General features: G+C 46.3%; 1 protein-coding gene across 2 annotated transcripts; it reads left to right on the top strand.

The window, feature by feature from the left end:
- On the top strand, nucleotides 1–27,171 carry ATP2C2 (ATPase secretory pathway Ca2+ transporting 2). 2 transcript variants are annotated; one of them, XM_054296385.1, is made up of 27 exons: nucleotides 1–99; nucleotides 5,354–5,464; nucleotides 6,096–6,212; nucleotides 8,958–9,047; nucleotides 9,621–9,656; nucleotides 9,745–9,806; nucleotides 10,935–11,043; nucleotides 11,120–11,269; nucleotides 11,623–11,691; nucleotides 11,996–12,071; nucleotides 12,298–12,364; nucleotides 13,503–13,627; nucleotides 15,381–15,478; nucleotides 16,898–16,999; nucleotides 17,843–17,932; nucleotides 19,276–19,377; nucleotides 19,934–20,090; nucleotides 21,664–21,834; nucleotides 22,166–22,263; nucleotides 22,351–22,401; nucleotides 23,077–23,243; nucleotides 24,091–24,159; nucleotides 24,238–24,354; nucleotides 24,939–25,086; nucleotides 25,663–25,758; nucleotides 26,061–26,202; nucleotides 26,848–27,171. In XM_054296385.1, the coding sequence occupies exons 1-27, from the start codon at nucleotides 1–3 to the stop codon at nucleotides 26,958–26,960; spliced, it is 2,832 nt and encodes a 943-aa protein (XP_054152360.1). In that variant the 3' UTR covers nucleotides 26,961–27,171. The 2 variants fall into 2 exon arrangements, with proteins under 2 accessions (XP_054152360.1, XP_054152361.1); XM_054296386.1 differs by adding an exon at nucleotides 3,612–3,617 and having other exon boundaries at nucleotides 5,363–5,464; nucleotides 26,061–26,950.
- The last annotated feature ends 818 nt before the right edge of the window (nucleotides 27,172–27,989 follow it).

Genomic DNA, 27,989 nt, shown 5'->3' with positions numbered 1-27,989 from the left:
ATGGGCCAAGGGAGCATCACCAAATTCTTCCAGAAAAAGTCGCTCCTCCGCTTCGTGCAGAAATATCAGCCCCTGGGAAGCGGCGAGCCGGAGGAGGAGGTGAGGATTGCCTCTTGCCCGGACCTGCTGGGATGGTTTGTGTGTTTGGGGTTCGCTCTGTGCGCTTTGCCGGGTTTGTCCCGCTGTGGCCGCGCTGTCCCCGCTCCGTGCGAGGCTCCGGCAGCAGGGGGATGAGGTGGGTGCTGCTTGCCAGGGTCAGAGCCATGGGGAGCCTTGTTTCTATGCAGGAATCCAAGAGATGAGGCCCGAATCCTGCCCAGCAGCTTTGTTCCCTGCTCTGAGGAGCTTCCAAACTAAGGGAGAGCATGGGAGAGCCCTGGAGTGCCATGGGAGTGTGGGCACGGCAGGGGAAATGGAGAGCAGGGCTCCTCTGTCACCAGAGTACCCTGCCACCAGTGCTGGTCACTGGCTATGGGGCTGTGACCCTACGGCTGTGACCCTACGGCTGTGACCCTGGGTCTCTGACCCTCAGGCTCTGACCCTTGGGATGTGATCATCAGGTTCTGACCCTGGGGCTGTGACCGTCAGGATGTGACCCTGGGGCTGTGACCCTGGGGATGTGACCCTCGGGCTGTGACCCTGGGGATGTGACCGTCAGGAGGTGACCCTTGGGGTGTGACCCTCAGGCTCTGACCCTCAGGTTGTTCCTGCACCCCTCTGTGCTGTTCCTGCACCCTCTGTGCTGTTCCTGCACCCCTCTGTGCTGTTCCTGCAGTCAGGGCTGGTAGCCAGTGGCCAAGGAGAGTTTTGGCTCAGACCTGCAGAATCCACTGGGAAATATTGCTTTCCTTTCCTGCAAAATGCTGCACTGCTGTGCCCTCCCTGTCCTCAGCACAGATGGAGTGGCCAGTGGTGGTTTGGGTGACATATTTGCTGTTCTTCTTGGTTTTTCACCACAAAATCTTCTAGTCTGGGATGATCGGACTATTTGCTCAGCACAAGGCTCCCATGGCTCAAGCCCCAGTTTTCCTGGCACATGGCAGATGGGTTGGGTGCTCTGCCACGTGAACCCCATTTGTGTAATCCCTTCAGCTTAGCCCTTACTGCCATCCCAATGAATTCTAACCACACACTTGGAGAGATTAATGAGCTTTTCCTGAGTGACTGAAGCCTTTCCCAGCTATCATTTCAGCTAATCCCCTTTCTGAGTCTCGCCTGTCCAGTGTGGGGTGGGTCAGTGCCACAAGGAGAAGAAAATGAGACACTGAACTCTCACCCTGTGCAGTGCATGGGGTGATGCTGCTCTGCACTGCTCAGCCAGAGCTCAAAACCCCAGGAAAAGAAGATCTTGATGAGGTTACACAAAGTCCCCGTGCCCTGGCTTGGTGGGAAGCTGGGATTTCTGATTGCACGTAGGCAGGAGGCCACTGGCAATTAGGCTGGCTTGTTCTTAGGCTGCACCATTTATGCTGTGCCAAAATAAATAGTGCCATGTGTTTACTTCCAAATCTAAACCCCCTTGAGTTTTAGCTCTGGTCCTTGCAGAGAGTGGTGTGTGTGTAACAGAGGAGGGAGGTGAGGAGAGCTTTGGCATGGGGAAGGAGGTAGACAGCAGTGTAAAATGAAAATAAGAACTTAGTAAATCAAGAACTTATTCCCAGAGTATGATTTAGGCTGGTAAATGACTCCTTTTCCTCCTACTTGATGGCATTTTGCTGCTTCACTTGAAAATAGTTGCAGCGCACTTTCAATCTTATGTGCTAAATATAAATATAAGTATAAATATATAATATACATAATATATATAAAATATACATTATATATATAAAATATAAAAATATATATAATATATAAAATATATGTAATAAAATTATAAATATAAATATAAATATTCTGGACAAAGCACTGTGGTGGGCCATATAGGTGTGATTGCTGGTGATCTGATGGGACTCCAGGCAGGAGAAATGCCCAAGAGATTGTGAGGAAATGCCTTCCCCAACATTTCCTGTGAAGGAAAGCCCCAGAGCTGTCACTGTGGAGTGCTGGCCAGCTCACCTGTGGCCATGGTGTCACCTGGAGATGGCAGAGCACACACCCAGCCCTGTCCAGGCTCTGCTGGCCATGGTTTAACCCTTTCCTGAAGTGCCCTGTTCAGAACCAGGGGAATTCTTGTGGGGCTGATTTTACACTTTAGGAGAACTGTTTCCCGCAGAAATCTGAAGAAAAGTCAAAGATTGTTTTCTTCTGAGCATCCCAGTGTGTGTGAAAATGGGAGAAAAGCCTGGGCACTGCTTCTTTACATCCCCTTTCCCTCTGCCCGTGCACCAGGGGCTCCCCAGTGGGCACAGCCCAAGGCAGGACTCTCGAGGGGCTGCAGCTGGGTGCTTCAAATCAGCTTCACTGCAAACCTGGGGCCTTCTGCACAATCAAAGGCACTACTTTGAAATTTGTATCTGCAAGCAGGGGGACCAGATCGTTGTTTCATGTGAAAAATATTGGAATTCTGTTGGCAGATGTGCAACAGGGAAGTGAGAAATTGTGTGGGAGGTGCAGAAATGGTGGTGGTGGGAAAGGGCTGGGAGCTTGGAGAGGGAAGCCCAGCAAGGCAGCTCCTCACCTGCAGGGTGGATTCTGCATTCTGCCTGCACCCCTGGAACATGGCTCCTTTTGCCTGCCATGTCCACCCAAAAGCAGAAATGTAAAAGGCTTTGGAGAGAATGGTTTGATTAATTTATTGGGTTTTTGGCAGGATAAAGTTTAATATTTGGAAGGGCTTCATGTAATCTAAATAACCCAGCCCACTCTGGATTGCAGTCCATTAGCTGCTCCAAAGTAACCCAAGACAGGGAAAGGAATATGCAAAGCCTCAGCCTCAGCAGAGGTGGGGGAAAATCCCGAGCACTGATATTTTGGGCTGTTTGCCAGAGCACACAAAAAGGGCTGTGTGCTCTGCAGAAAGCCCCATGCTCTCTTTCTTCCACATGGGCTGCTCAGTGGCACAATTGATGGATTGTTTTGGGATGAGGGATGCTCAGGTACCTCCAAGGTGGCTCCCAGCCACACCAGCTGCTCCTTACAGCCCCCAGTATCTCCTGATCTTGCAAAGAAATGGATAAACTGATAATTCCCCTTTTGTTATATATTATATTTGTTATATTTGTCTTCCTACCCTGCTGAGTGGAGTCTGTGCTCTTGTGCAGAGAGGATAAAGGTTATAAATGTAAATGGATATTGTGGATAAGCCACATCTGCTTTGCAGTGTAAACACAGAGCCAGGAGAGGTTTGTTTGGGAAGGGATTTGCACAGGACACTCCTGGCACCCCACATCCATGGGCTGGGATGGGATTGGGGCACAGAGGCAGCAAATGCAGAGCAAGAGGAGGGAGATAGGGCCCCTCTGATGCATTTCAGGGGCTGTTCTGGTGGGAAAAGCTGTGCCATGCTCATGAGGGAGAAACCCTTTATTGGGAGAACTCATCCCAGTGAAGCTGTTCCTGTCACAGCAGCCTCTGGCTGCCAGGCGCTGAGAAACCACAGAGGGCTCAGACACATCCACAGCCTTTGGCATTTATTTCCTCCACACCTTTTTGAAGGTAAATATTGCTGATAGAGCCGGGTCCTGCTTCCCTTGGGGACTGCAGGCATGTTATCTTCATGTCCAGGTCTCTTCCTGCCCTCCAGCTGCTTTTATTAAAATTTAAACTCGTCCAGGGCAGCGCTGTACCTTGATACCTGTGTGTGTCACCTGCAGCACAGAGCAGCCACATTAATCAGGCTGGCAGTGAATTCCAGGATGTGTTTATCCATGGCAGCCTTGTGTTCTCTTCCCACCAAACCTTTCCATCTCCATAAGTGGCTTTTTCGGATTTCAGTGTCAGGATGTCAACAAAGTTACAGGGAACTGATGGATTTGTAAAAGCAGCACACCCAAACAGGGATATAAATCAAATAAATCCCCCAAACATGGATATAAATCAAATAAATAATAAGTTTTAAACATGGAATGGGTATTTTTGTCCCTTCTCAAGAGGTCTGTTAAGGAGATGTGGAAATAAGGGTGTTGTCCAGTGCTAGGATGGCTTAAAAAGGGGAGCAGTGCTGCAGCTTCTCTGGGCAAAATGGGGTCACCAGCTTGAGGGAAATGTCAGGAAATGGCCCTAAAAAGGGGCTACAACAGATGGATATGGCTAAAGCCTGGTCCAGGAACAGGGCTTAGAGATGCTCTGAGCCCTCCAGAAACCCCAAAACTGAAACTAACTCAATGAGAAAACAGCCGAGGACATTTTCTGCATTTATGATTTTCTGCATTTATGACTTTCTGCATTTATCATTTTCTGCATTCATAATTTTCTGCATTTATGACTTTCTGCATTTATCATTTTCTGCATTTATCTCAGGCTGTAGATTGCAAAGCCCTGGATGTTCCTAGAAAGCTCCTGAATATTCAAGTCCCCAAATGCCCCTGCAGGAGGATGAGCCAGACCTGAGTGCATCCCACAGCAAACATCCCAAGGTGCTGGGAGCTGGTGCCCAGTGCCTGCCACAAGCCCTGGGAGTTCCTTTTTTAATGAACACATTAAATTCATTAAACACATTTTTAATGAACACATTTCTGTGCTTTATGGTTGAAGGGAAAGGGAATGGAGATCCTCTCCCTTGGGAAGGGGGAGATTTCTCCCTCTCTGTACTCAGCCTGATCACAGTGCCCTCATTGTGGGCCTGGCAGAGATTTTGGGGATGCTGCTGCTGTGAGAAGTGCATTTTAGAGAAGGAAATTAGGGGAATTAAAAGGGAGAGGTTGGGATGCTGAGGGTTTGGGCTGCCTGGATGGGGCAGGAAGGGTTTACCCTGCTCGGAGGAGCTGCAGAGGCAAAACAGCCCTGGACACAGGAGGGCAGGTTTTGCTTCTCCTGGTTCACATTTCTAGCTCACATTTTCAGTTCATTTATTGTGTTTTCACGAGGGGAAAAATGTTTTCCTTGCTCTGAGCACCGAGTCTGGGCTGTGAGACACTGGCAGGGGACAGAGCTGCTCTGGACAGGACACTCAAACAGAACAAACCTTTCCTGATCAGCACAAACCTCTCCTGATCAGCACCACGAGCTTCCCTTTGTGGCTCCCCAGCTCCTCACAGCCTCTCTGCCCCCACAAGAACCTGCCCCTGCCTTTAAGCCTGCTCTCAGGATGAATTAGAGCTGGTATTAAAGCCCTGAGATTTGGGAAGTGTTGTAGTGACTGAAGGAGCCCAGCTGGCAAGGGGAGGGAATGGGATGAAGGGAAAAGCAAGGAGGTGCTGGGAAGCTTTAATTAACACTGCTCTCACCTGACGAGTGCTTTGCTGTGTTTGCTCAGCCCCAGCAGGAGTGTGAGCTGAAAATCATCCAGCAGGAGCAGGAGGTGGCAGTGCTGCCCCCGAAGGACGCCTGCAAATGCCACAAGGAGGACTTGGCAAGAGCCCTCAACGTAAGGATTTGCCCTTGGGAATGTGGGATCTGCCTGTGGGGAGGGCCTGAGCTGCAAAATCAGCCTTTAATTGCCTTGCAAACTCCTGGAGTGCCCAATCCTTCTGACTTTTTGTGGGATGGATCCTCTGAGGGTCCCCACCGTCAGGGAAAGCTTTAGTGCTTGGCTATGTTTTGGGTTCTGACCTCAGTATTTTTTAAATCCAGGCAGAATAGATTTTATCCCTTCTCATTTTTTTCCCTTTGAGTTTTGTCAGGGTGTATTTATTTTTATTTTTTCTTTAAATACACAGTGAAGTCAGAAAATCCTTCTTTCTTTAACTATTTTACATTTCTAATTCATAGTCAATGGTACAATTTCTGGTACAATTCTCCCTTTTGGGAATATGCTTTTTTTTTAATTAACTTGTGCTTACTTCATGGGTTTCTGTGATGGTTGATGGTAAAATTTTATAATTTAACAAAAATATATATTTAAACAGCAAAACAACAGAAGGATTTATTTTATTCACGTGGGACTGAGCCATGAAGATCTTGCCTAGTCTGCTAATAGGGGTTTAATATGAATTTGACATAATAGTTTTCTGTAGCTATGATATGAAATGTTTGGGTTGGGTTTTTTTCCCCTCTAGGTTGATTTACAGACTGGACTCTCTGAGTTTTCCGTGCTCCAGCGCCGGTCAAAACACGGCTGGAATGAATTTTCAGTAGAGAACACAGAGCCAATATGGAAGAAATATCTGGACCAGGTGAGGATTTTCTGCACAGATCATCATTTCTTGGCAGAAACAAAACCTGGCTGGGTTCTGCTGAGCGTGTGCCTGCATTGAAATATTCAGGGTTTCTACTTGCAGAGGCTGAGCCTTGGAACAGGCTGTGCCCTGGGCACAGGAACTGCTCCTTCCCCTGGGAAAAGCCACTGTGAGGCTCCTCTGCAGCTCCCTGAGGGTGCAGATAACATCTGCAGACAGAAATGGACCTTTTTATCCCCACACAGCCCACAAACCTAACTGTAGATCAGATTGCTGGCGCATATTTATTCCCTTTAAGGCAAGTGAGAAATTCATGAAAAATTTGAGGAAAACCAGTGGCTGGAAGATGCTCTGATTTTGGAAGATGCTCTGATTTTGGCTGTCCTTCTAGGAAAGGGGCAGCTGTGGAGCTCAGGGGAGTTTTAGGGTTGATGCCTTGTGAAGGTTGACCCAGAACAGAGACTAGATGGAGATAAAGAATAAAGTAGGGATTTATTCAGAAGCCTCAATTGATCCACCTTGGGCAGCACAAGAGCCCAGCCAGGGCTGCACCCAAGATGAACCAAAATGGTCCCAAAATGAACCCAAGATGAACCAAAATGGTCCCAAAATGAACCCAAGGTGAACCAAAATGGCCCCAAAATGCACGAGCGCTCCCAGGGTCTCTCCCTGGGATCAGTTCTGCTCCATTTGCACCTTGCAGTTCATTGTCCCATTCCAGCTTTAGCCCCTGCAGTCCCACCCTGCTTGTTTTTCTCTCTCCAGCCCACGGTGTTTGTGCTCTTGGGCTGAGATTGGGATCATTTGTCCTTGGTGCCCAGCTGGAGCAGGAATTGTTTTGTGTCCCTGCTCTGTGCACAGAGCTCAGCATCCCCTGATGTGAACCCAGACCCACACACTAGAGCAGCACAGAATGTGGAAAATAGAAAAGCCAAAACCTGAGGCATCAGGGTCTCTGTCAGTGACACACCAGTGACAGGTACATGTAGAAATGGTGCCATGGGCTGTGACACCCACAAATTCACACCAACTGCCCCAAAAGCCAGGCAGAAAGTGATATTTGTCATCTTGTCTTTCCCCAGCTGAGTTATCCTTGAATTTTGCTTTTATTATCTATTTCTCATCAGTATTTCATACATCTTTCACCTCTCTTTGAGATCTTTTAACCAGACAAGAAGGGCCTTTTGTTTGTTTTTATTTTTCATTTCTAACCAGGGATTTGACTGATCTTGCTTAGCTGTATCACAAGGATTTGAGTTGCTTTGAAAGACTTCATTTTTATTTCATGGTTCATCCCTTTTTTTATATATGATTGATATTCTTTACGCTTTTGGTAAGGATCACTAAATCTCTCCAAGGATTCTTTTATTTCTGATAAAAAGTGAGATTTTTTTTTTCTGCTCAGCCTTAAGAACCAGTTTCTCCTACAGGGACACCAAAGGGATTTGTTGGTACATCTCTGATCCTCCTGCAACCTTTTGGTGCCTCTGCTCCTGCACCATACACACCCAGCAGCCCTTTGCTGTTGCTTTTTCCAGTTGCTATTTTTGTAAACATCCCCTTTGCCTCGTTTTTCTAAAGAGAAATGGAGGGACTTTCACCTTTGGATCCATCCAAGAATAAATTTAAACCCTGGCTTTCCTGCTCAGCATCACCACACATCTGTTGCACAAAGCAGGCAGATTTATCTATATCCATTTAATTCCTTTCCATCAATTCCCACATCAGTTAAGCAGAGCTGTAATTTTCTCAGGTAGCAAAAAGGGCCTCAAAATCTCTGCTTAGAAGTGAAACAAGTGAGCACCTGACTCCCACAGCCCTCAGTCCAGTGAGGATTTGAGCAGATTAATCAAAGAAAAAATGAAAAAGAAGAAGAAAGAGGATTTCTGGTTTCAGATTCTAAAAGGACAGTAAAGGTTTTGTTTGTTCTTGTTGTGCATCTAAGAAGCTTTTGGAATCAGCTCTGTGTCTGCAAAGGGGAGCAGTGCCCGTGCAAAAAGGGGAGAAGTGAGAGGATTCAGGTGTTTTGGTGTGAACTTCACAGAATTCACAGAATTATCAGGTTGGAAGAGACCTTCAAGGTTATTGAGTCCAACCCAGTCCCAACACCTCAACCAAGCCCTGGCACCCAGTGCCACATCCAGGCTTTGTTAAACACACCCAGGGATGGGGACTCCACCACCTCCCCAGGCAGCCATTCCAGATCTTTATCACTCCTGTTAAAACTTTTCCCTCATATCCAACCTATATTTCCCTCAGCACACTTTGAGACTGCAGCAGAGTTTTTCCTGCTAATCCCCAAGGCCACCAAATCCCTGTGGGGCAGAAACTGCAGAACCTGACCATGATGTAAGGAGGGTCCTGGAGCAGAACCATGCAGGGACCCTTCCTGAGGGACCCTTCCTGTGGGACCCTTCCTGAGGGACCCTTCCTGAGGGACCCTTCCTGAGGGACTGAGGAACCCTTCCTGCTGCGCCCTCCCTGCTGGGCCTTTCCTGAGGAACCCTTCTCATGGGACCCTTCCTGAGGGATCCTTCCTGCTGGAACCTTTCCTGCTGGGCCCTTCCTGTGGGATCCTTCCTGTGGGATCCTTCCTTTGGGATCCTTCCTTTGGGATCCTTCCTGAGGGATCCTTCCTGAGGGATCCTTCCTGAGGAACCCTTCCTGAGGAACTCTTCCTGCTGGGTCTGCAGCCATCTCACTTTCAGCACCTCTCCTTCCATATTTCCCTTGTGTTCTCAGTTCAAAAACCCCCTCATCCTTCTGCTGCTGGCCTCAGCTCTGGTGAGTGTCATCACCAAGGAGTACGAGGACGCCGCCAGCATCACCATGGTGAGTGTCACCTGTCCCTATCACCATGGTGAGTGTCACCTGTCCCCATCACTGTGGTGTCACCTGTCCCCATCACCATGGTGTCACCTGTCCCCACCACCATGCTACGTGTCACCTGTCTCCATCACTGTGGTGAGCGTCCTGTCCCCATCACCACAGTGGGTGTCACCTGTCCCCCATCACCATGGTACCTGTCACCTGTCCCCATCACCACAGTGCGTGTCACATGTCCTATATCACCACAGAGGGTGTCACCTGTCCTTTATCTCCATAGTGGTGGCCCCATCACCCATGTGACACCTATCCTTTGTCCCCATGGTGGGTGTCACTTGTCCCCCATCCCCACAGTGAGTGTCACCTGTCCTTTGTCCCCATGGTGGGTGTCACCTGCCCTCCATCCCCACAGTGGGTGGCCCCTGTCCTTGTCCCCATGGCGGGTGTCACCTGTCCCCCATCCACACACTGGATGTCACCTGTCCTCACGGTGGTAGCCCCTGTCCTTTGTCCCCAAGGTGGTGGCTCCATCCTGCCCTATGGTTCCTGTGCCCACACCTGTCACCTCTCTGTTCGCAGGCCGTGCTCATCGTGGTCACCGTGGCCTTCATCCAGGTGGGTTGTGCAGAGCTCTGCAGTGGCCATGGCCAGCAGCACAGAGCCCCTGCTGTAACTTGGCTCTCCTCTCCTTCTCCTTCCCAAGGAATATCGCTCAGAAAAGTCCCTGGAGGAGCTCAACAAGCTGGTGCCCCCCGAGTGCAACTGGTGAGACAGGGAGGGGGCTGAGAGGGCAGCACCAAAGGGAGAAGAGAATGATTCCAGGCTGTGGTGCACATTGTGAGGAGCTGGTCTCTGGAGGGGTGGCACTGTGAATGGGTGCAGGTCCAGGTCAGGGATGAAATAATCAGTATTGATCAGAAATTATTAGAATTTTTGTTTAACTACGAGGAAAAAAATAGAAATAAGGAGTAGGCACCCTGTGGAATTAAATGCTAAGACAGGATAGTCCCAGAAAAGTCCTGCTCCACATCCCTGCATGTCACTGTCTCCCCAGGCAGGAAAAACCTCACCTGTGTATATATTTTTTTTGGTTTAGGGTAGTTTATTTCCCCCAAGATCTGGGCACAAAGCAGCACCTGAGTGCAGTGCAGGTGGGATGGGGTTCCTGTCCTCCCTGGTGCTGCACACACGTGTCAGGCACAGGCACAGCCAGGTCACAGCCCATGGAGCAGCTGCAGGGTGGATCAGACACCTCTTTCCCCACTTTGATGTTTGTTATCAGTGCTGGAAATCACAAGAAATGTTTTCCTTATTTATGTCTTTGCAAATCAGTTTTGTCACAGCAAACAGGAATAAGTTGTGAGGCTCAGGGAAGCCTTGCCCTGCCAGAGAGGTGTGGGGTTTTCCTCTGGTCCAAAGTTCACCCTGGAGCTTACAAATCCCACTGTTGGTTCTTTATTTATTTATGATATGACACCAGAAGCATCCAACTGCCAGGAAGGCTCCACTTTGAATGCAGCAGTGGAATGCCAGGGGTAATTCTAGCTTTAAAACGCCTCTTTTTTAAGTTCAAGAGTCTGAAATTCATTATTTAAAGCATGTAAGCACAATTTCTCATTGCTCCTCTAATGTATAAATAATATTTATAGTTTACAAAGTCACTCCTGAAATGTAAATCATCCATAACCTGCCCATCTATTTACGAATTAAAACCAAGCCCAAGCTGAACATAATCCTCAGCTCATTGCTATGAAGATTTTCTGTTCTTATTTACATTGGGAGCTCTTTGTGGCAAAAGGCTTTCTTGCCAGCCACATTCCCAAGCTTGCAGGAGGAATAAAACCCTCACAGCCTGCTTCCCTTTCTTCTTTTTGTTCCTTTTGCCTCATGTAGCCTAAGGGAAGGAAAACTGCAGCACCTTCTAGCACGAGAGCTGGTGCCTGGAGATATCATCTACCTGTCTGTGGGTGACAGGGTTCCTGCAGACCTCAGGCTCATCGAGGTAAATTCAGCTGGAAACCAGCCTGGCTGGCAAAGCCCTTGTCTTAACAGTGCCAGAAATTCATCTTTTGAATCAGGTTACAGATCTGCTGGTGGATGAATCCAGTTTTACTGGAGAAGCTGAGCCTTGCAACAAGACTGAGGGTGTGCTGCTGGAGGCTGGGGACATCACCACGCTGAGCAATGTGGTTTTCATGGGGACCCTGGTGCGATACGGGAAGGGGAAAGTGAGTCCTGACATCACTGATCTTTTCCTTTCCTGGGCATTAATTACAGATTCTTTTGGTGTGCGCATGGAGAGATAGGAAAAGGTGAAGGACAGAGGTGAGGTTGGATGTTGGGAAGGAATTCTTCCCTGTGAGGGTGGGGATGCCCTGGCACAGAGAAGCTGTGGCTGCCCCTGGATCACTGGCAGTGTCCAAGGCCAGGTTGGATGGGGCTTGGAGCAGCTTAAGACAGTGGAAAGTGTCTCTGCCCATGGCAGGGGCTGGAACAAGAGGCTTAAGGTCCCTTCCATCCCAAACCCATCTGGGACTCTCTAGGTTTTTCCACCTCCATCTCTCTTTTTCCCTTTTTTCAGGGCGTGGTTATTGGCACGGGTGAGAATTCCCAGTTTGGCGAGGTGTTCAAGATGATGCAGGCTGAGGAGGTAACACAGTCCTGGCTGGGGAGGTTCTGGATGTCCTGGGTGAAAGTCTGTGAGCAGGAGCAGTCCCAGGAGCCAGTGCACTGGGCTCAGTTCTGCTCCTGCCACACAATGCCCGTGTGAGTGAGGGACACCAAGTGACAGAGAAGGACAGGACAGGCTCTGCCCTTGGAGGGTTGAGGGTGGGAAAAGCACAAGGGACCATGGATTGAAACCAGCACTGTTGGATCACTTGTTCTGAGCTAACCATCTTCTCCTCATCCCACAAAACACCCAAAGAAAAACCACTCATCCCTAATTTTTCCAGACTCCCAAGACACCTCTGCAGAAGAGCATGGACAGGCTGGGGAAGCAGCTGACCCTGTTCTCCTTTGGGATAATTGGTGAGTGGGATGCAGGGCTCACACTTGCAGGGCTGGCTGTGGGATCCCTCTGTGCTCTCCCAAAAGCCCTGGTGGGTCTGGTGTACCTGGACTTTGGGGCTTCCAGCAGGGACAGCACTGAAGGAGAGATTTGGGTACCTCATTGGGTTTTAGTTCTACAACATCAGTTAAAAGAGGTTAGGGAATTTTTTAATTCTTTTTTTAATCAAATCCTTTACACCCCCAGGTTTGATAATGCTCATTGGCTGGCTGCAAGGGAAGCATCTCCTCAGCATGTTCACCATTGGAGTCAGGTGAGGACTGGAGAGCCCTTCTCTCTTTCATTTCTAATGAAACATCGCAAAAAATTCCCTGTTCAAAACAATTAACTTTTCACATAAGAGAACTTGAGTAAAACCTTTCATAAATACGTATTTCTCATGCACTGGCAAAATTAATGTGAGGTTTAAACAGAGCAGAGAAAAACAGAACCAAGCTTGAGGGTTTATTTAATTTTGTAAACTGTTATCTCAAAAATCTTCACTGGCATCTCTGCCTCATCCTGCTGTGGGTGCCCTTTCCTATCTGTGCTGTGAATTTAGTGGGAGTGTACCAACAGCAAATATTACTCTTTGCTGTTCCCACTGGATTTACATCTAAAGAAAGGAATGCACACCTCATACAGCATAAAGAGGCATGCACAGCTTCTTAATCAAACACAATAAAAATGTGGTTTCAGCAGTGCCCATAAAACCTGTTAACTTGGCGTTGTCATGGTTCTAAAATCAATTCTTAAATAAAAAATGTTCTATGGAAAGAAAAAAAAAATCCTGGGTGAGGAAACAACAGAGAAGCCAAACTGATTCAGTGCAGGGAAAGTGGTAAATTCTGAGTTTTGGAGGGCAGATGATGGTTTTATAAGGTCTCCTGGATTGCATTTTGCACATGCCTAGAAGCATTCAGAGCTTCCCAAGGAATATCTAATGTCCAGTATACAGACTGGGCTGGATTTTTCCAGCATATCAGGTGTTGCAGGTTTTGATGATGGGGATATTTGGGGAGCTGGTTTTGTCCCCCACATTGTGGATAAGAGAGGAGGTGAGGGGCTGCACGTGGCCAGGAGCCAGTGGTTAATATGTGAGCCCTGATGCCAAGGAATATTCAATTCCTATCCTCAGAAAGTTAAATAAATGAAATTAAATCCAGCCTCTACATCCCTGCTTAGCCAGAAATTACTTCTCTTTGTCAATGTAAAGAAGAAAAATAACTGCTCTGTCAAAATCATCCAGGAAAAGCTCGAAGGGCTGGATAAACATCCTGCTTTTGTATTTTCAGTGTGCCAGGGTTATCCCCTTAGGAAAACTCAGCCCTGGGGATATCCCTTTGGCACCTTTGGGTCAGTACTGTGGTTTGGGCCCTGTGTTGAGGCTGTTGTGTCTCTGCTGTCCCCAGCCTGGCCGTGGCTGCCATCCCTGAGGGGCTGCCCATCGTGGTCACTGTCACCCTGGTGCTGGGAGTGCTGCGCATGGCCAAGAAAAAGGTGATTGTGAAGAAGCTGCCCATAGTAGAGACCTTAGGTAAGGCTGCAGAGGGGCCACACGGCCTGGTCACCTGCCAGGCTCCCAAATCTGAGCTGGGCAGCCACAAGCTGATCCAGAAAAATAAATTTGGAATAGGGGTACTGGGTCAAAGCAACCCCCTCAGAATTAAATGCATTTTCTGCCCTGTGTTTCCCTTAGTTTGGTGGTGTGAGCATGGTTGGAATGGTGCAATCCAGCCCACGGGGAGCAGGCACACATTGGGTTATAAAATCTTTGTTTTTCCTTCCTCTCCATGAGTGGGATCCTCCTGCAGATCCATCCTGTCCACTTCTTCAGTGTCTGGCTAGAAAAACCTCCCCAGCCCCTTCCTGACTGCAGGAATAAAGCCATTTTTCATTCTGCAGGCTGGGTGGAAATCTCCCTGATATCCAAAAAGTCATGGAGAGGGGGACAGAGGGGATTTGAGGAGGTGTCCAGCACATCCTCACGGCTGCAAGGCACAATGAACCAGGATGGAATTGTTCTTCCAGCTCCCCTTATCTTTAATTTGTCCCTCACTCCCAGGTGCTGTACTCCAGGATTTGCTGCTCTGCCCTGCTCAGGGTGGCAGGGATATGGAGGAGGAGACACAGAGTCTCTTTAGCACCACTCAATAAAGGCACAATAAACACCAAGGCTGGGCCGTGCAGTTCCCAAAATCTGCTGCACGGCCACGTCCTGCAGCTGAAACCTGTCCTCCTAGGAAGCACTGCTATTGTTGGAACTGCCCTTGTTTGTTCTGCAGTTAAGGAATCTTATCACCCTGATTTTATTGTCTCTGCCCTGACCCAGCACATCTGAAAGGGCTTTTCCCTCCTGAGGGAATTTGTTCTGCTAGGGCTGCGCCCACAGAGGTGGAACTGCAGGTGCAGAGAAGGCACGGCCAAAACTGTCTGGGAAACTTCTGAAAAGGAGAAAAACAATCCTTCTTTAATTATCACTCGCTGAAAATGAGGTATTGGAGGTCACAGCTTTGCTTTCTGCTAATCCTTCCAAAGTGTGATTCATTTAATTGCAGCTCAATCTGCTTTATTTTCTCTCCAGGCTTTTTCCTGGAGGTCACTGTGCTCATGAGGTTTGTGCCTGAGCACTGTGATCACCTCCAGAGCCAGGGAAGATATTCACACTCAGAAGGGAGCTGGAGCCTGATGCTTATTTTGTATTAATTTCCTCCCTTCTTGGGAGTAGAAACTATCTGGAAAGTGGTGCCTCTGCTGCTTCACCCTCTTGTGCTATTTTATAAATGGGCTCTAGAAAAATGTGCTTTGCTGGATCAAGATTGGCACAGAGCAGAGCAAAGGGGCAGATTCTGCTCTTAGATGTGGATCTTTGAGTATTTTTTGTGACAGTTTTTAACCGATCACCTCTCACAGTCCCTTGGTGAGGCAGGGAAAGGCTGCAATGCCTGATTTAGAGAAGTAAGGCTTAATTGGCAGGGTGGGAATTGGGTCTGTCTTTTTGGAATAGAGCAGCTCTTCTATTCTGTGATATTGCAGCTCAGAAACATTGACCAAGACAATATGACCTCTTCAGGTGTCCCCTACTACATCTCACACCCCAGTGATGCTCACAATGCCCCAGTTTGCACTCAGATCCTTCCCTTCCCTGTTAGGGGAAAGGATCTTTCGATCTTTTCTCCCTTTCACCGATGCAGTTCAAACACCACGAGTGAAAGTTGTTCTCCCCCCTCTCAATCTCCCTGCTGGGCTGCATTACTGCCCAGCTCTGACTGGAGCCATCCCTGCCCCAGGTTGCTGCAATGTCATCTGCTCGGACAAGACGGGCACTCTGACGGCCAACGAGATGACGGTGACGCGGCTCGTGACCTCGGACGGCTGCCAGGCTGAGGTAGGGATGGGGCTGAGGGGCTGACCCAGCCTCTCCTGCTGGAATCCAGCAGCACTGCCTGCCTTTGGTTCACTCAGACACAAACCAGGGATGCTGGCCAGCCCCAAACCCACCAGTTTCTGTCATGTTCCACACAGAGAAGGGATTTGTCCAGCCCTGGGGACAAGCAGAGTTGGGGCTGAGGGGACAGAACTGCTCAGGTCCCACAGAGATGTTCATTGGAGAAAAGGAGACTCAGAGGTGACCTTATCACTCTCTACAACTCCTGAAAGGTGACTGTGGTCAGGTGGGGTTGGTCTCTTTCTCCAGGCAGCAAATGTCAGAACAAGAGGACACAGCCTCAAGCTGCAACAGGGGAAATGCAGGTTGGGTATTAGGGAAAAGTTTTTCACAGAAAAGAGTGATAAAATATTAGAATGGCTGGCTTGAGGAGGTGGTGGAATTGGAGTTTTTTTGAACACATCCCTGGGTGTGTTTAACAAAGCCTGGATGTGGCACTGGGTGCCAGGGTTTAGTTGAGCTGTTGGGGCTGGGTTGGACTCGATGATCTTGAAGGTCTCTTCCAACCTAGTCATTATGTGAATTCTGTGATTGGCATAACTGTTCCTTGCAGTTACTGTAAATTCTGAAACCTGCCACTGACCTGTGGATGTGACAATCTGGTCAGAGAGAGAAAGCCAGATAAACCTTCCGAGGAATTGTTCTGGTTTTGAGAAGGTTGAGAGAAAGAATTAAAGCAATCTTACAGCCGGTGTTTTGGGCAGTTGTTTTCTCATAAGATGTTTACCAGTGTGACTTCTTAATTAGCCAGTGGTGTGATGGGGTGTTGATTAAATGACCAATCAGGTCCACCTGTATTGGAATGGTGTATAAAATAGTAAGTTTTCAATAAAAGTCAATTTAACCTCCTGAAGAAACCTGGAGTCTATGTGTCACCTCACTCCTGTTCCTGACTCAACAGTGACACTGACCCTTGCTGCTCCATCTCCTGCAGGAGTATTTATTATAAGAGCAGCTTCATTCTCTGCTTGGGTCATTCCTCTCTGTGCAAAATGAGGGAAATGCAAAATGTGAGGCAGAGGAGAGATAGGACAGTCAGCAAGAGGGCAGGGCTTGAACAAATCCAGTGATGCCATTGCTGCCAAAGGTCTGCATCTCTCCCCTGAGCTGCAGGACACTTCTGGAATCACAGCAAACAAGCAAAAAAATTCACTCCTTTTGTCCCTAAAAACCCATTTTAATGTGATATTGTCACTGTCTGCAGCCTTTCCTTTAAGCCTTGCTTTGAGAGAGAAAGAAGAACCCCTGCACTCCTTCAAAATGAGAATTTTCTTGAGTGCAGCCCCCTGCACACATCTGCAGTCCAGTCCTGCCTGGCAAAGGAAAAATTTCCCACCTCTCTCTCCCTCCCTCCCTCAGGTCAGCGGGGTGGGCTACAATGGAGATGGAAATGTTTATCTTCTGCCATCCAAGGAGATCCTTAAAGAGTTTTCCAACATCTCCATCGGGAAACTCGTGGAGGTAAGTATAAATTATGAACCAGCTTATCCTAGTGACATTCAGTTTTCAGTTGCACAAATAACTTTGGATAATTACTGGGGGGAAAAAAAAAAACCTACTTTTGTAATTCTAAAATGGACTGGCTTGCTAAAACATTCTCATGGAAAGACTGAGTGTGATGTAATTCCTGAAGTTAGGAGTGAAAGGCAATGATCATAAGGCATGCAGGGAGAGACCAGAGCCATCAGCTTCAGGAGTCAATGATATTCTGAATAAAAATACAATTCTGGCAGAGGAGAAACCAATACATTTTACCCTGTTCAGGTTTTTAATGTGCACAGTTTCTAGACATTAGCCAGCTACACAGTCAGTTTATAAATTTATTGTGATGTTCTCTGGGTTTTGTGTCAGCTTTACATAAAATTTTGAACATTCAGCTGCAGGCTAAAGTGGAGTGTTTGGGTGGTGAAATGATTCAAGCTGGAATCTCAAATGGAGACTAGGTCCTGTTTTATTCATACTGCACATTAGAAACAATAGGAGGAGAGACTGAGCCTTCATTTTCATGATCTGTGAGCTCATTAGATGAGCTTATGTTTTCTTGATGTTAATTTATCCAAAGCATAATATTTTACCAAAATACTGGTGTATTACATGCATTAAGTGGCTTTAGAAAACACAAGAACTAATCTCAAGTGATGCTGCTGAGTTTTTCCCAAAACTTTTGGGATGTGGCTCCTTTCATTCCCCAACCTTCCGTCTTCCAACCTTCATTCCTCTTCTTCCATTTCATTTAAAGACATTAAAAAGCTGTGACTTCAGTAATGACAAAAATATCCCATGCAAACCTGTCCCTTTCTCCAGGCTGGCTGTGTAGTCAATAATGCTGTCATCAGGAAAAACACTGTGATAGGACAGCCCACAGAAGGAGCTCTCATTGCCCTGGCAATGAAGGTAAGACCCTTAGAGTTTCAAATTTCCTGCAATTCAAATAAATAAATAAATAAAATCTTGATTTACGAGGTCTGGCAGCAAAGTCAGACTGCTTTAAATTCCCCAGGCTGGTTTTGGTCCTCCCCTGTCCCCTCTGCCACAGAAGTTTCCTCTCCCAGCCATCCTTTAGTCATGGACAAACACTTTCCTTGAGCTCCTGTGCTGACAGCAATCATTGCCTGGCTTGGTTAATTAGGCTGGGTAATGCATTTATTTTAGGCTCAGATGGGAAAACATTTTTTATATTTCCTGCATGTGCCAATGAAGAGTCCAGGAGGAAGAGAAAAGTTAAAAATAGGCAGGAACAGGCCAGGCCAGATTGCATGGCAGAGGGTCACCCTCATTTTGGGGCATCTGCTAGCTTGTACTTTTTCCTTGTCATGATTATGTAAAACAAAATGTTTTTATGGATATTGGATTCACACTCCTGGGCAGAGCTGTGAAACACCCCAAGGTGTCACCTCATTGGTGTCACCTCATCAGTGTCACCCAGGCTGTGGCCTCAGCCCTCCGGTCCCTGATGAAAGGATGCCCCTACAAACACCTGATCTTACTCCTGCTTTTAAAGCTCATAACGCTGGCAGTGAAGCCATGATTTTTTAAATTTTTCTTTTTAAACAATGGCATTTCCTTTCCCCAATTGCTGAGTTAAAACCTTCTTCCCACTCTGGAATTCAAGCCAAGCAATAGCAGAATATGAGGGAGGGTGTCTCTCCTATTTTTCTTTTTAATGTTATGGTTTGGTGGGAGCTGGTGACAGAGGCGATCAAAAGCAGCTTCCAGTGTCTCCCACTTCACCTGGCACAGGAGTGTATTGATTTGGACTGAAAGGTTTTGTTGTGAATTGCATTTTGAGTGTAATTCATCAGGAAATAATTCAAAACCACATCCATGACTGACCATTCTGTTATTTGCTATTTCCTTTCTTCCTTCAAGTATAGGTGCTGGGAAATAACCCAGAAAAGAAACCCAGAAATCTGCTCAGCCATAGATTTAGGGAATGGATTTGATCCTCCTTTGACCCAAAGCCTCACAAACAGGCAGGGCAGCTCCCTAATTCTTTAAAAATTTATCAGGAATCAAGCTTCAAACTCCAATTTAATTTATCCCATATCAGGCACACCAAAAGGGAAAAAATGGTTTGAAATAGGAATTTTGCTTTCCTTGTGTTTTCTCTTGAGCTCTGTGGTATCTGACAGCCTGTAAGGACACAGTCAACAGTCAATTCCTGTGATATAGAAAATATATCCAGGTTTTGGCAATGCCCAGCCTCACAGAGCTCTTTTTGTTTTACCTTGCTTCAGATGGAATTAGCTGACATAAAGGACATTTATGTAAGAAAGAAGGAAATTCCATTCAGCTCCGAGCAGAAGTGGATGGCTGTGAAATGCACACTGAAAAATCAGGTAAAGCAAACAGAGGCAGGGGCTGGTTTCGTGTTTCTAATTGTGCGCCTCAACAATGGGCATGAAATGGTATCTCCTCAGCAAATAATGTTTTCAGAAGTTAACTATGTCTGGAGAAAACAGAACAAACCTCAAAATTCCCAGCTTGGGGGGACTTTTAGCCTGTAAAACTGAGTTTGAATTGGAGGGGGGAATACTTTTCATACAGTGGTTCAAGCAGGAAAACAAAAGCTTTTCAGAGATGACTGACAGGGAGAGAAAGGTCTGGTGTGTGGGAGCAAAGGTTGGCCCTTTGTCCCTTACTGGGTTAAGGAGCTCATTTTGGCTGATGTTATGCTCTGCTTTAAAAACTCACCAACCTTTTCATCTCCATGCTGTCTGTGAGGGCTGAACATGAAAAATGGCCAGAGCAAAAATATCCCATCCCATCCATAATATATGCTCCTGGGCATCTCTTGGAACAGGTAAAAGAGGAAACAGGATCTTTTCTACCTAAAGACTTATTCAAAATGTGCTCCTTTTTTTGGATAAAGTGTATTTTCACCTTGCTTTCAAGGATCAGGAAGATATTTACTTTATGAAAGGAGCATTTGAAGAAGTTATCCAGCACTGCACTCTGTACAACAGTGGTGGCATCTCATTGTCACTCACACCCCAGCAAAAAGCCCTGTACCAGCAGGAGGAAAAGAAAATGGGCTCCTCAGGACTTAGAGGTCAGTCCTTACTGCCCCTATCTGGCCTAAAACTTTTCTGCTCTGTTGTGGTTAGGATGGGCAGAGGCTCAGTCCTCACAAAATCACAGAATGGTTTGGGTTGAAGGACTTTAAAGTTCATCTCATCCTACCCCTGCCATGGCAGGACACCTTCCACTGTCCCAGGGTGCTCCAAGCCCTGTCCAACCTGGCCTTGGACATTCCAGGATCCAGGGGCAGCCACAGTGCCCTGTGCCAGGGCCTCCCCACCCTCCCAGGGAAGAATTTATTCCTAATCTCCAATCTAAATCTCCCCTTTCAGCTTAAAGCCTTCAGTTCTTAGATCACTTTCATGGTCTCTTCCCAACTCTTGTCAGAGTGCCAAGGGCCATGCCTTAGGTCTGCCAGCTGATCTGGTTTTTTGTGCTGGGTTTAAATTAGTGAGTTTGAAAGGAGCTGAAAACAAGCCCTGGAAATTGAGTGTTTCTCTTCCATGGAGAGCTGTGATTGTCTGGGACACGCTCTGGGTGCTGCATTGCAGAGCTTTGTGCTGGGCTCAATCTAAGCACTGCTCTGCCAATTTTGATTTTGGAGAAGACAGCAACAAAAATCCACTTTGGAAGGAGTTCCAAACATGGAGTTGGGAGCTGAGATTTCTGTTTGAAGCTTGGTTCAATCCTTTGCTGGGCCCAAATATCTGGATCTCCTGATCCCAGCTGCCTGTCAGTGCACAGCCCACGGGAGCTTTATCCATGTGTCACCTCCTTCATCACCAGAATCTCCCCTCAGAAACACCTCAGACTTCCACACAGTGACACAGACACCATTCCCAGCTCGTAAGGAGATGAGGACAAGCCTTGGCAGCTGCATCTGGAGGATGGTGGAGTTAATGCACAGATTCTCCCACCCCGTGTCCTGTGGTTAGGAGCTCCTGTGTAGCGCTTGATTTACAACATCCAAATTATCTGCCCTCGTGGCAATGGCAAATTACTGCTCTGAGGGGAAGTGATTAACTCAGGCAGCTGCTGCAGCTTTTGATTCCATCATCAAAGCAAGGCTGACATGGACCCCTGGCAAAATATCCTTGAGTGATTTAAGAATGATTGAGTGATAACGGGTGTGCACCAGGAACAGAGACAAAATGTTCAGAGCCTGGATGTTTACATGATGGGAGTTTCACTGGTTTAACTGAATTTACATTTCACATTTTTAGGTTTTAAAAAAAGTGTAAGTTTTTGCAGGAATGCTATTGTTTAACTTAGGAGTTTAACAGTGTCTGGTTTAACATAACATGGCTCAGATTTAATCCATCTGCATTTAGGCAAGACGTGGTAGACAGCTTAAAATTAGCAAGAAAGAAATCCTAAGAGAAACATGTCAAACAGAAATGCTCTCATTCAGAGAAACTATCATTTAGTGGACTGAATTTTTGTGTCTATACAAGATTTGATTGTAATGACTAAAGATCTGTTTTTAATGACTTTTTCTGCTGGGAACAGGCAATTTAATATCTTCTCTAAATATTCCTTTTAAAACACGGAAATACATCATTAACAATTTACTCTTGTCCTCTTTTTCTCCCCTCTGTTCCTAGTACTTGCTTTGGCTTCAGGTCCAGAACTTGGCAAACTAACATTTCTAGGTCTGGTGGGAATAATTGATCCCCCGAGGGCTGGGGTGAGAGAAGCTGTGCAAATCCTGTTTGAGTCTGGTGTGTCAGTGAAGATGATCACTGGAGATGCCCTGGAAACAGCTGTGGCTATAGGTACCAAACTTTGCTGCTCTCCCATGGGTCTGTGGTATGTCTGTCACATCAGGCAAGTGTTTTATCCCTTAATAATCACTTTTATCATTGTTTCTGTGTGCTCAGTAGAGGCTTTAAAGGTCACTGAATTTTTGCTTTTCCATTGAAACAAACATTAAATGGAGTATAGAGCAGCTACAAAATCTGGGCCAAATTCCAGTAAATTAATTCCACTATTTTAGGACCAGAAAAGACAAAATCTCAGTGTAAGCCTCCTAAAAGACACAGATAGCTTTGCTAGGATTATAGAATCCACTAATATTTGGAGTGTGAGTATCTCTTTTCTTTGCAGGACAGAATATTGGTCTGTGCAATGGGAAGCTGAAAGCCATGTCTGGGGAAGAGCTGGACCAACTGGCAGAGGCAGAGCTCTCCTCCACTGTCCAAAATGTAATGGCTTTGATTACATTAAAAAAAGCCTATTTCCAATAGCTTCCATCTAATACGAGATTATATTTTGTCTTTGTTGTTTTTCAGGTTTCCATTTTCTTCAGAACAAGCCCAAAGCACAAACTAAAAATAATAAAGGTAAATAAGAGCCTGTGAAATTCATTGTACACCTCACAAAAACAAGGGGGAGGGAGCCTCAGTTCTGTGGATTATCTGATCTTCCCCAGCAGCATCAGCTCAAACTGAAGGACTGTAAAACCCCAGCTAGAGCACTGGCACTGTTTCTCTGAAGGTATTAGCTGTGGAATTGGACTTGATGATCCTCGTGGGTCCTTTCCACCTCAGGATATTCTGCGATTTTATGATTTTTCTTGCGAGTCTTGGGGCCTGGGCATACAAAAAAAACATAGTGAGGTATTTTACAACATCAGGATAATGATTTCTGAGGGTTTTACTGCCCCCTTCTAACTTCTGATATTCTATGATTTTATCATTTTCCTTGCAAGTCTGGGCCCTGGGCATACAAAAGAAACTAGTGAGGTATTAGCAGCTACAACATCAGGAGAATGATTTCTGAGGGTTTTACTCCCCTCCTCTAACTTCTGCTGGAGTTGTGAGATTCCCTATACTCCTGAAAAACCTAATTCTTGCTCTGAGCTTTGTGCTCTGTGTGCTGCTGAGTTTGTTTTACCCTCAGAGTCCAACAGATCTTTCAATACAAAAAGAGCAAAGCAAACAGTCCAGGCTCTGAAACTGCCAGCATGGCTTGTTCCTGTCCTGGTTTGAGAGCCTCTGAGCTGTCCCCTCCCACAGGCCTTGCAGAGGGCTGGTGCTGTGGTGTCCATGACAGGGGATGGTGTCAACGACGCCGTGGCCCTGAAATCGGCTGATATCGGGATCGCCATGGGACGGGCGGGCACAGACGTCAGCAAAGAGGCTGCCAACATGATCCTCGTGGATGATGACTTCTCAAAAGTCATGTAGGTTTGGAGATCTTCTTACTCTGCAGCTCTTTCGTGGCTGGCTGCTGCAGCAAGCCTGTTTGTTGTGTAAGGAGGGCTGGGGATGGAAGTGGAGAGCGCCAGGGTGGATCTGACTCGGCTTTAGTTGCACACATGGCAATGACTTTCCTTCCAAATGGTTCTGACCTGAAAGCCCTGGCTCCTCTAACTGGGGATCTGAGAGCACTCAAAAGTCTGGGTAGCTCAGAGCTTTTCTGGTCATAATTTGGGCTCGGTGATCCAAGGTGTTTTCCAGCCTTTATGGTTCTGTAGCTAACTGGGGATCTGAGAGCATTCAAAAGTCTGGGTAGATCAGAGATTTTCTGGTCATAATTTGGGCTCGGTGATCCTAGAGGTCTTTTCCAACCTTTATGATTCTGTAGCTAACTTGGGATCTGAGAGCACCTAAATGTCTGGGTAGATCACAGTTTTTTTGCTCATAATTTGGACTCAGTAATCCTGGAGGTGTTTTCCAACCTTTATGATTCTACCTCGCACTCTGCCTCATCCAGGAAGCTCAGAGTAAAAATGTAATTTGCAATGCTCTGTTGGTTCATAACAACAGAGTGGGCAGGGTGAGTATATAAATAGGTCCCAAGGCTGCTTTATGAACCAAAACCTGGCCATGTGACCCAGGCTGTCAGATCTATGTGTTGATAAAGGAATTGTAAGTGAGAAGCTGCATTGACAGCCTCCTGCTGAGCTGGGCTCTGAGCTTCCTCTGAAATAAGGGCTACAAAAGACAGTTGTGTTTTGAGTGTCACAGGGAGCTCAGTGTAAACAGTGTGAGTGCTCTTGACTTAATAAAATCCCCTCTCCCTTCCAGGAATGCAATAGAAGAGGGAAAGGGAATATTTTACAACATAAAGAATTTTGTCCGGTTCCAGTTGAGCACGTAAGTTCCTGTTCGCTTCAGCTCCTGTGAAAGCAGCTTCAGGGTGAGGCCCTGCACAATAATGTTCTGTGCTTGCAGGAGTATTTCAGCTTTGAGCCTAATTACCCTGTCAACAGTGCTCAACCTACCCAACCCACTCAATGCCATGCAGATCTTATGGATCAACATCATCATGGATGGGCCGCCAGCACAGAGGTATGGAAGAGTCCAATGAGCAAAATAATCTTGGGTTTAATATGCCTGAATTTGGCCTAGGAGCACAAAATGTTGTGATTCCTCATCAATCATTATCAGTGGTTCAATAAGCTGCACTTCTGTTCCCTCCTGGCCTTTCAAAAAGCACTTCACATTTACTTGAGGTTTTCTGTATTTTCCTCGTTTATGTAGAATCACTTAACTATTCCTTTTTTGACTAGCAATGGCCTGTTATCCTGAAAATACCACCAGGGAATAGTGGGGATATGCCCCAAAATCACAAGACTTAGGAACCTCATCCAACTGCCAATTACAGCTACAGCTAAATACAATTACAGCTTCCACATTATGCTCAGTCTCACTCTGGGGTGGTCTGATGATTTAATGTTATTTTAGCAGCTCAATATGCAGAAAAGACCTTTGGTATCAGTGACATGGACAAATTTGGGCCTTATGTCACCTTTTTTGAATATTCACACTGTGTCCCAAAGAACTGCACCCTCCAGCTCCATCCTGGTTTCTCAGGATGAACATTTTGGGACCCTGCATTAATTAACACATCCCTCTGCTTCTCTTGGAGGCAGCTTGGGGGTTGAACCTGTTGACAGGGACACCATCAAGCAGCCCCCGAGGTGCATCACAGACACCATCCTCAGCAAATCCCTGATCCTGAAAATCTTCATGTCAGCAATCATCATCATCAGCGGAACCCTCTTTGTCTTCTGGAAGGAGGTGAGGGAAATCTGCACTCGGATCTGGTTTCCATCAGGGTGGGTGGAGCACAAAGTGAGGGCAGTTTCTGAAGGACATGAGAAGGATTTTCTGGAATCCACCCCATTGGGAAGGATCAGTGTGGGCAGAGGGCTGAGAGAGCAGGGTCAGCTCCCAGCTCTGCTCCTGCCTCCCTCTGTTACCTCTAATTTGGGCCTTCCAATCCAGAATGGGAAAACTATTACTTAATCAATACTTTAAGGGACTTTTCACCTCCACCTTTCCATTTTCCCAGCAGAAAATGCCGAGTACAATGGATTGCTGTTGGTACTTTAAGTTTCAGTAATTTAATTTAGGATGTTCTTTACTCAAAGTCCACATCAGTTTAAGAATTTAGAGTATGGTTGATAAGATCATAAACTTTAAAATTAGCAGAGAGAACTGAATGCTACCTACAATAGCTAGAACTACATTTACTCTTTTGTTTTACTACCCTGTGATTTGACTGGGCTCATTAAAGGGAACATTTAATTCTTCTATTGAATTGGAATATTTTTGAAAGGTTAAACTAACCCATGAATTTTTGTGTGCTTCCAGAATCCAAAAGGGGGCATAACTCCTCGAACCACAACAATGACTTTCACCTGTTTTGTGTTTTTTGACCTCTTCAATGCCCTGACATGTCGCTCTCAGGTGAGATGGCTCTGTCAGCAGTAATTTCTTGTCTCAAATCACAAACATAAACATTAGAATACCAGCACTTTGCATAGTAAGGGGTTTTTTAATGTTATTTAAAGCAGTATGATTCTTATCAACTTTTTATACAGATAATATTATCCATCACAAGTGCAACTACACTTTCAATTACATAGCTCTAAGTTAATGCTTATTTAACTTTAAAAGTAATGGAAATGAAATGTAAAGAAACAAGGTGATATTTAGCTCCAACAGTGATTGGGAAAAGCTACTTTTTAATTTTTTTTTTCCTTTTTTAGACAAAGTTGATATTTGAAATTGGCTTTTTCCGAAACCGCATGTTCTTGTATTCCGTGCTTGGCTCATTTTTGGGACAGCTGGCAGTTATCTACATCCCTCCACTGCAAAAGATCTTTCAGACAGAGAATTTAGGAGTGGTAGGTAAGTTGCAGAATAAATAATGGTTTGGTTTTTGTTTTGGTTTTTTTTCCTTAAAGTGACTTTAGAAAGCAGATGCCATTTCCAGTTTGCTCTGTTAGCTCCCAACACCTCACTGGTAGGGGAGATCAACCAACAGCTCCAATCTCTGTGTATTTACACAGAGCTGTACCAAATAGCACAAGTAGTTCATATTATCCCAACTTACATTCTGAATATTGATTTACTGCACATAAATGCACGTAAACTGAGACATGCCAAGATTTTGCAGCTCTGTATGATGATATTTCTCAGATCATTATGCAGACACTCCCTTTGTAAAGAGCTGCGTTAAACTTCAGTTTCCCAGCTGAAATGCAACACAGATTTTAATTTCAATCAGCAAACTGCACCCTACCACACCGTGTTCCATCTGCATTGTGCTGTGTCATAAGCAGGGGGCAGGAATCCCAAATGATTCCCGTTTCCCCCCTCCAAGGGGACCGTCCCAGCTGTGGGTGGCCCTTGTGTGCTGCAGTGCTGTCCCTAACTCAGCTGGCAGGGGCACAGGAGGGCACACAGGGGCTCACCAGCCCAATTCCAGCTGCAGGGAAGCCCTGGGCTGGGATTCCTGCCCAGCTGAGCTCACCTCACTCCCTCCTCTCCCAGACCTGCTGTTCCTCACCGGCCTGGCTTCCTCAGTGTTCGTGGTGTCCGAGCTCATCAAACTCTGTGAAAAGCGCTGCTGCCCCCCAAAGCACACCAGGGGATGTCACAACTGACTGAGACTGCTCTGAAATGCACCTGGAACACAGCTGCGACAATCCCAATCCACCACTGCTGCCCCCCAAAGCACACCAGGGGATGTCACAACTGACTGAGACTGCTCTGAAATGCACCTGGAACACAGCTGTGACAATCCCAGTCCATGGCCTTGTGACCACACATCCTCCCTGAAGGTACTCAAGTGCAGCTGTACCAACAGTCCTTACACCAGAGGCTCTTCTGCCCCCTCCATGTGAGCTGCCTGCAGAAACCTGCAGAGTGGCTCCTTTTTTAAACCAAGAGCAGGTATATTTTTATAACACTGATGTCTACTCCAGAAGGCTGAGCTAGTCCCAGACAAAAGAAGAGTTTCACACTTGTACAGAAAAATCTATTGTGCATAAACTGAAATTTTATTTATTTAAATCAAAATCATTTTTATTAATAAAATCTACATTTTAAAATGTTACTGACAAGTGTCTGAGTGAGACTCGTGATTTAGACCCATCCTTTAATGATTCATTAGAAGAGTGGAAAAGACCTGCCTTGAAGCATTTCTTTTCCTTCAATCTGTAGTGTTTGTGAATTCCCAGATTTCCAGCCTTGACTCAGTAAGGAAACTGAGGAGCAGGGAGCTGAAGTGCCAACCCTCAGCTGTCAGTTTTGTACCTGTGTGCCTGGCAGGACAAGAAGGGAAGGCTGATCAGACCCAGTGCTCAGCAGAGGATGGATTTAATGGGAAAGGGACTCACTTCCAAAGAGCCTGAGAATAAAGATGTCAGGAACAGAGCAGGGATGTTGGGCTGTGCAGCTGGGCCAAAACTGCACAGAAGGGACTGAGCTGTTCAGATCACAGCTAAGCCCACTGCTGACAAAAGCTTTCTGGACATTTTTAGGTGCGAGAGCATGAAGCCCAGATTTCTTAATGATTAAGTTCAGGTTAAAATAAATATTGAGTCTTTCCCAAGCTCGTCTCTTACATTTAAAGAACAATTTGGAATAATCCCATCTGCTGGTTGGATCAGTGGTGTCCTAGTAAATAATGC

Source organism: Melozone crissalis, unplaced genomic scaffold (genome assembly GCF_028551555.1).
Source record: "Melozone crissalis strain CALT ecotype California unplaced genomic scaffold, PUWL_Pcris_2 ptg000007l_1, whole genome shotgun sequence".
Taxonomy (NCBI): Eukaryota; Metazoa; Chordata; class Aves; order Passeriformes; family Passerellidae; genus Melozone; species Melozone crissalis.
Note: the sequence above shows the minus strand (reverse complement) of the source record. Positions and strands in the feature narration are given on the sequence as shown.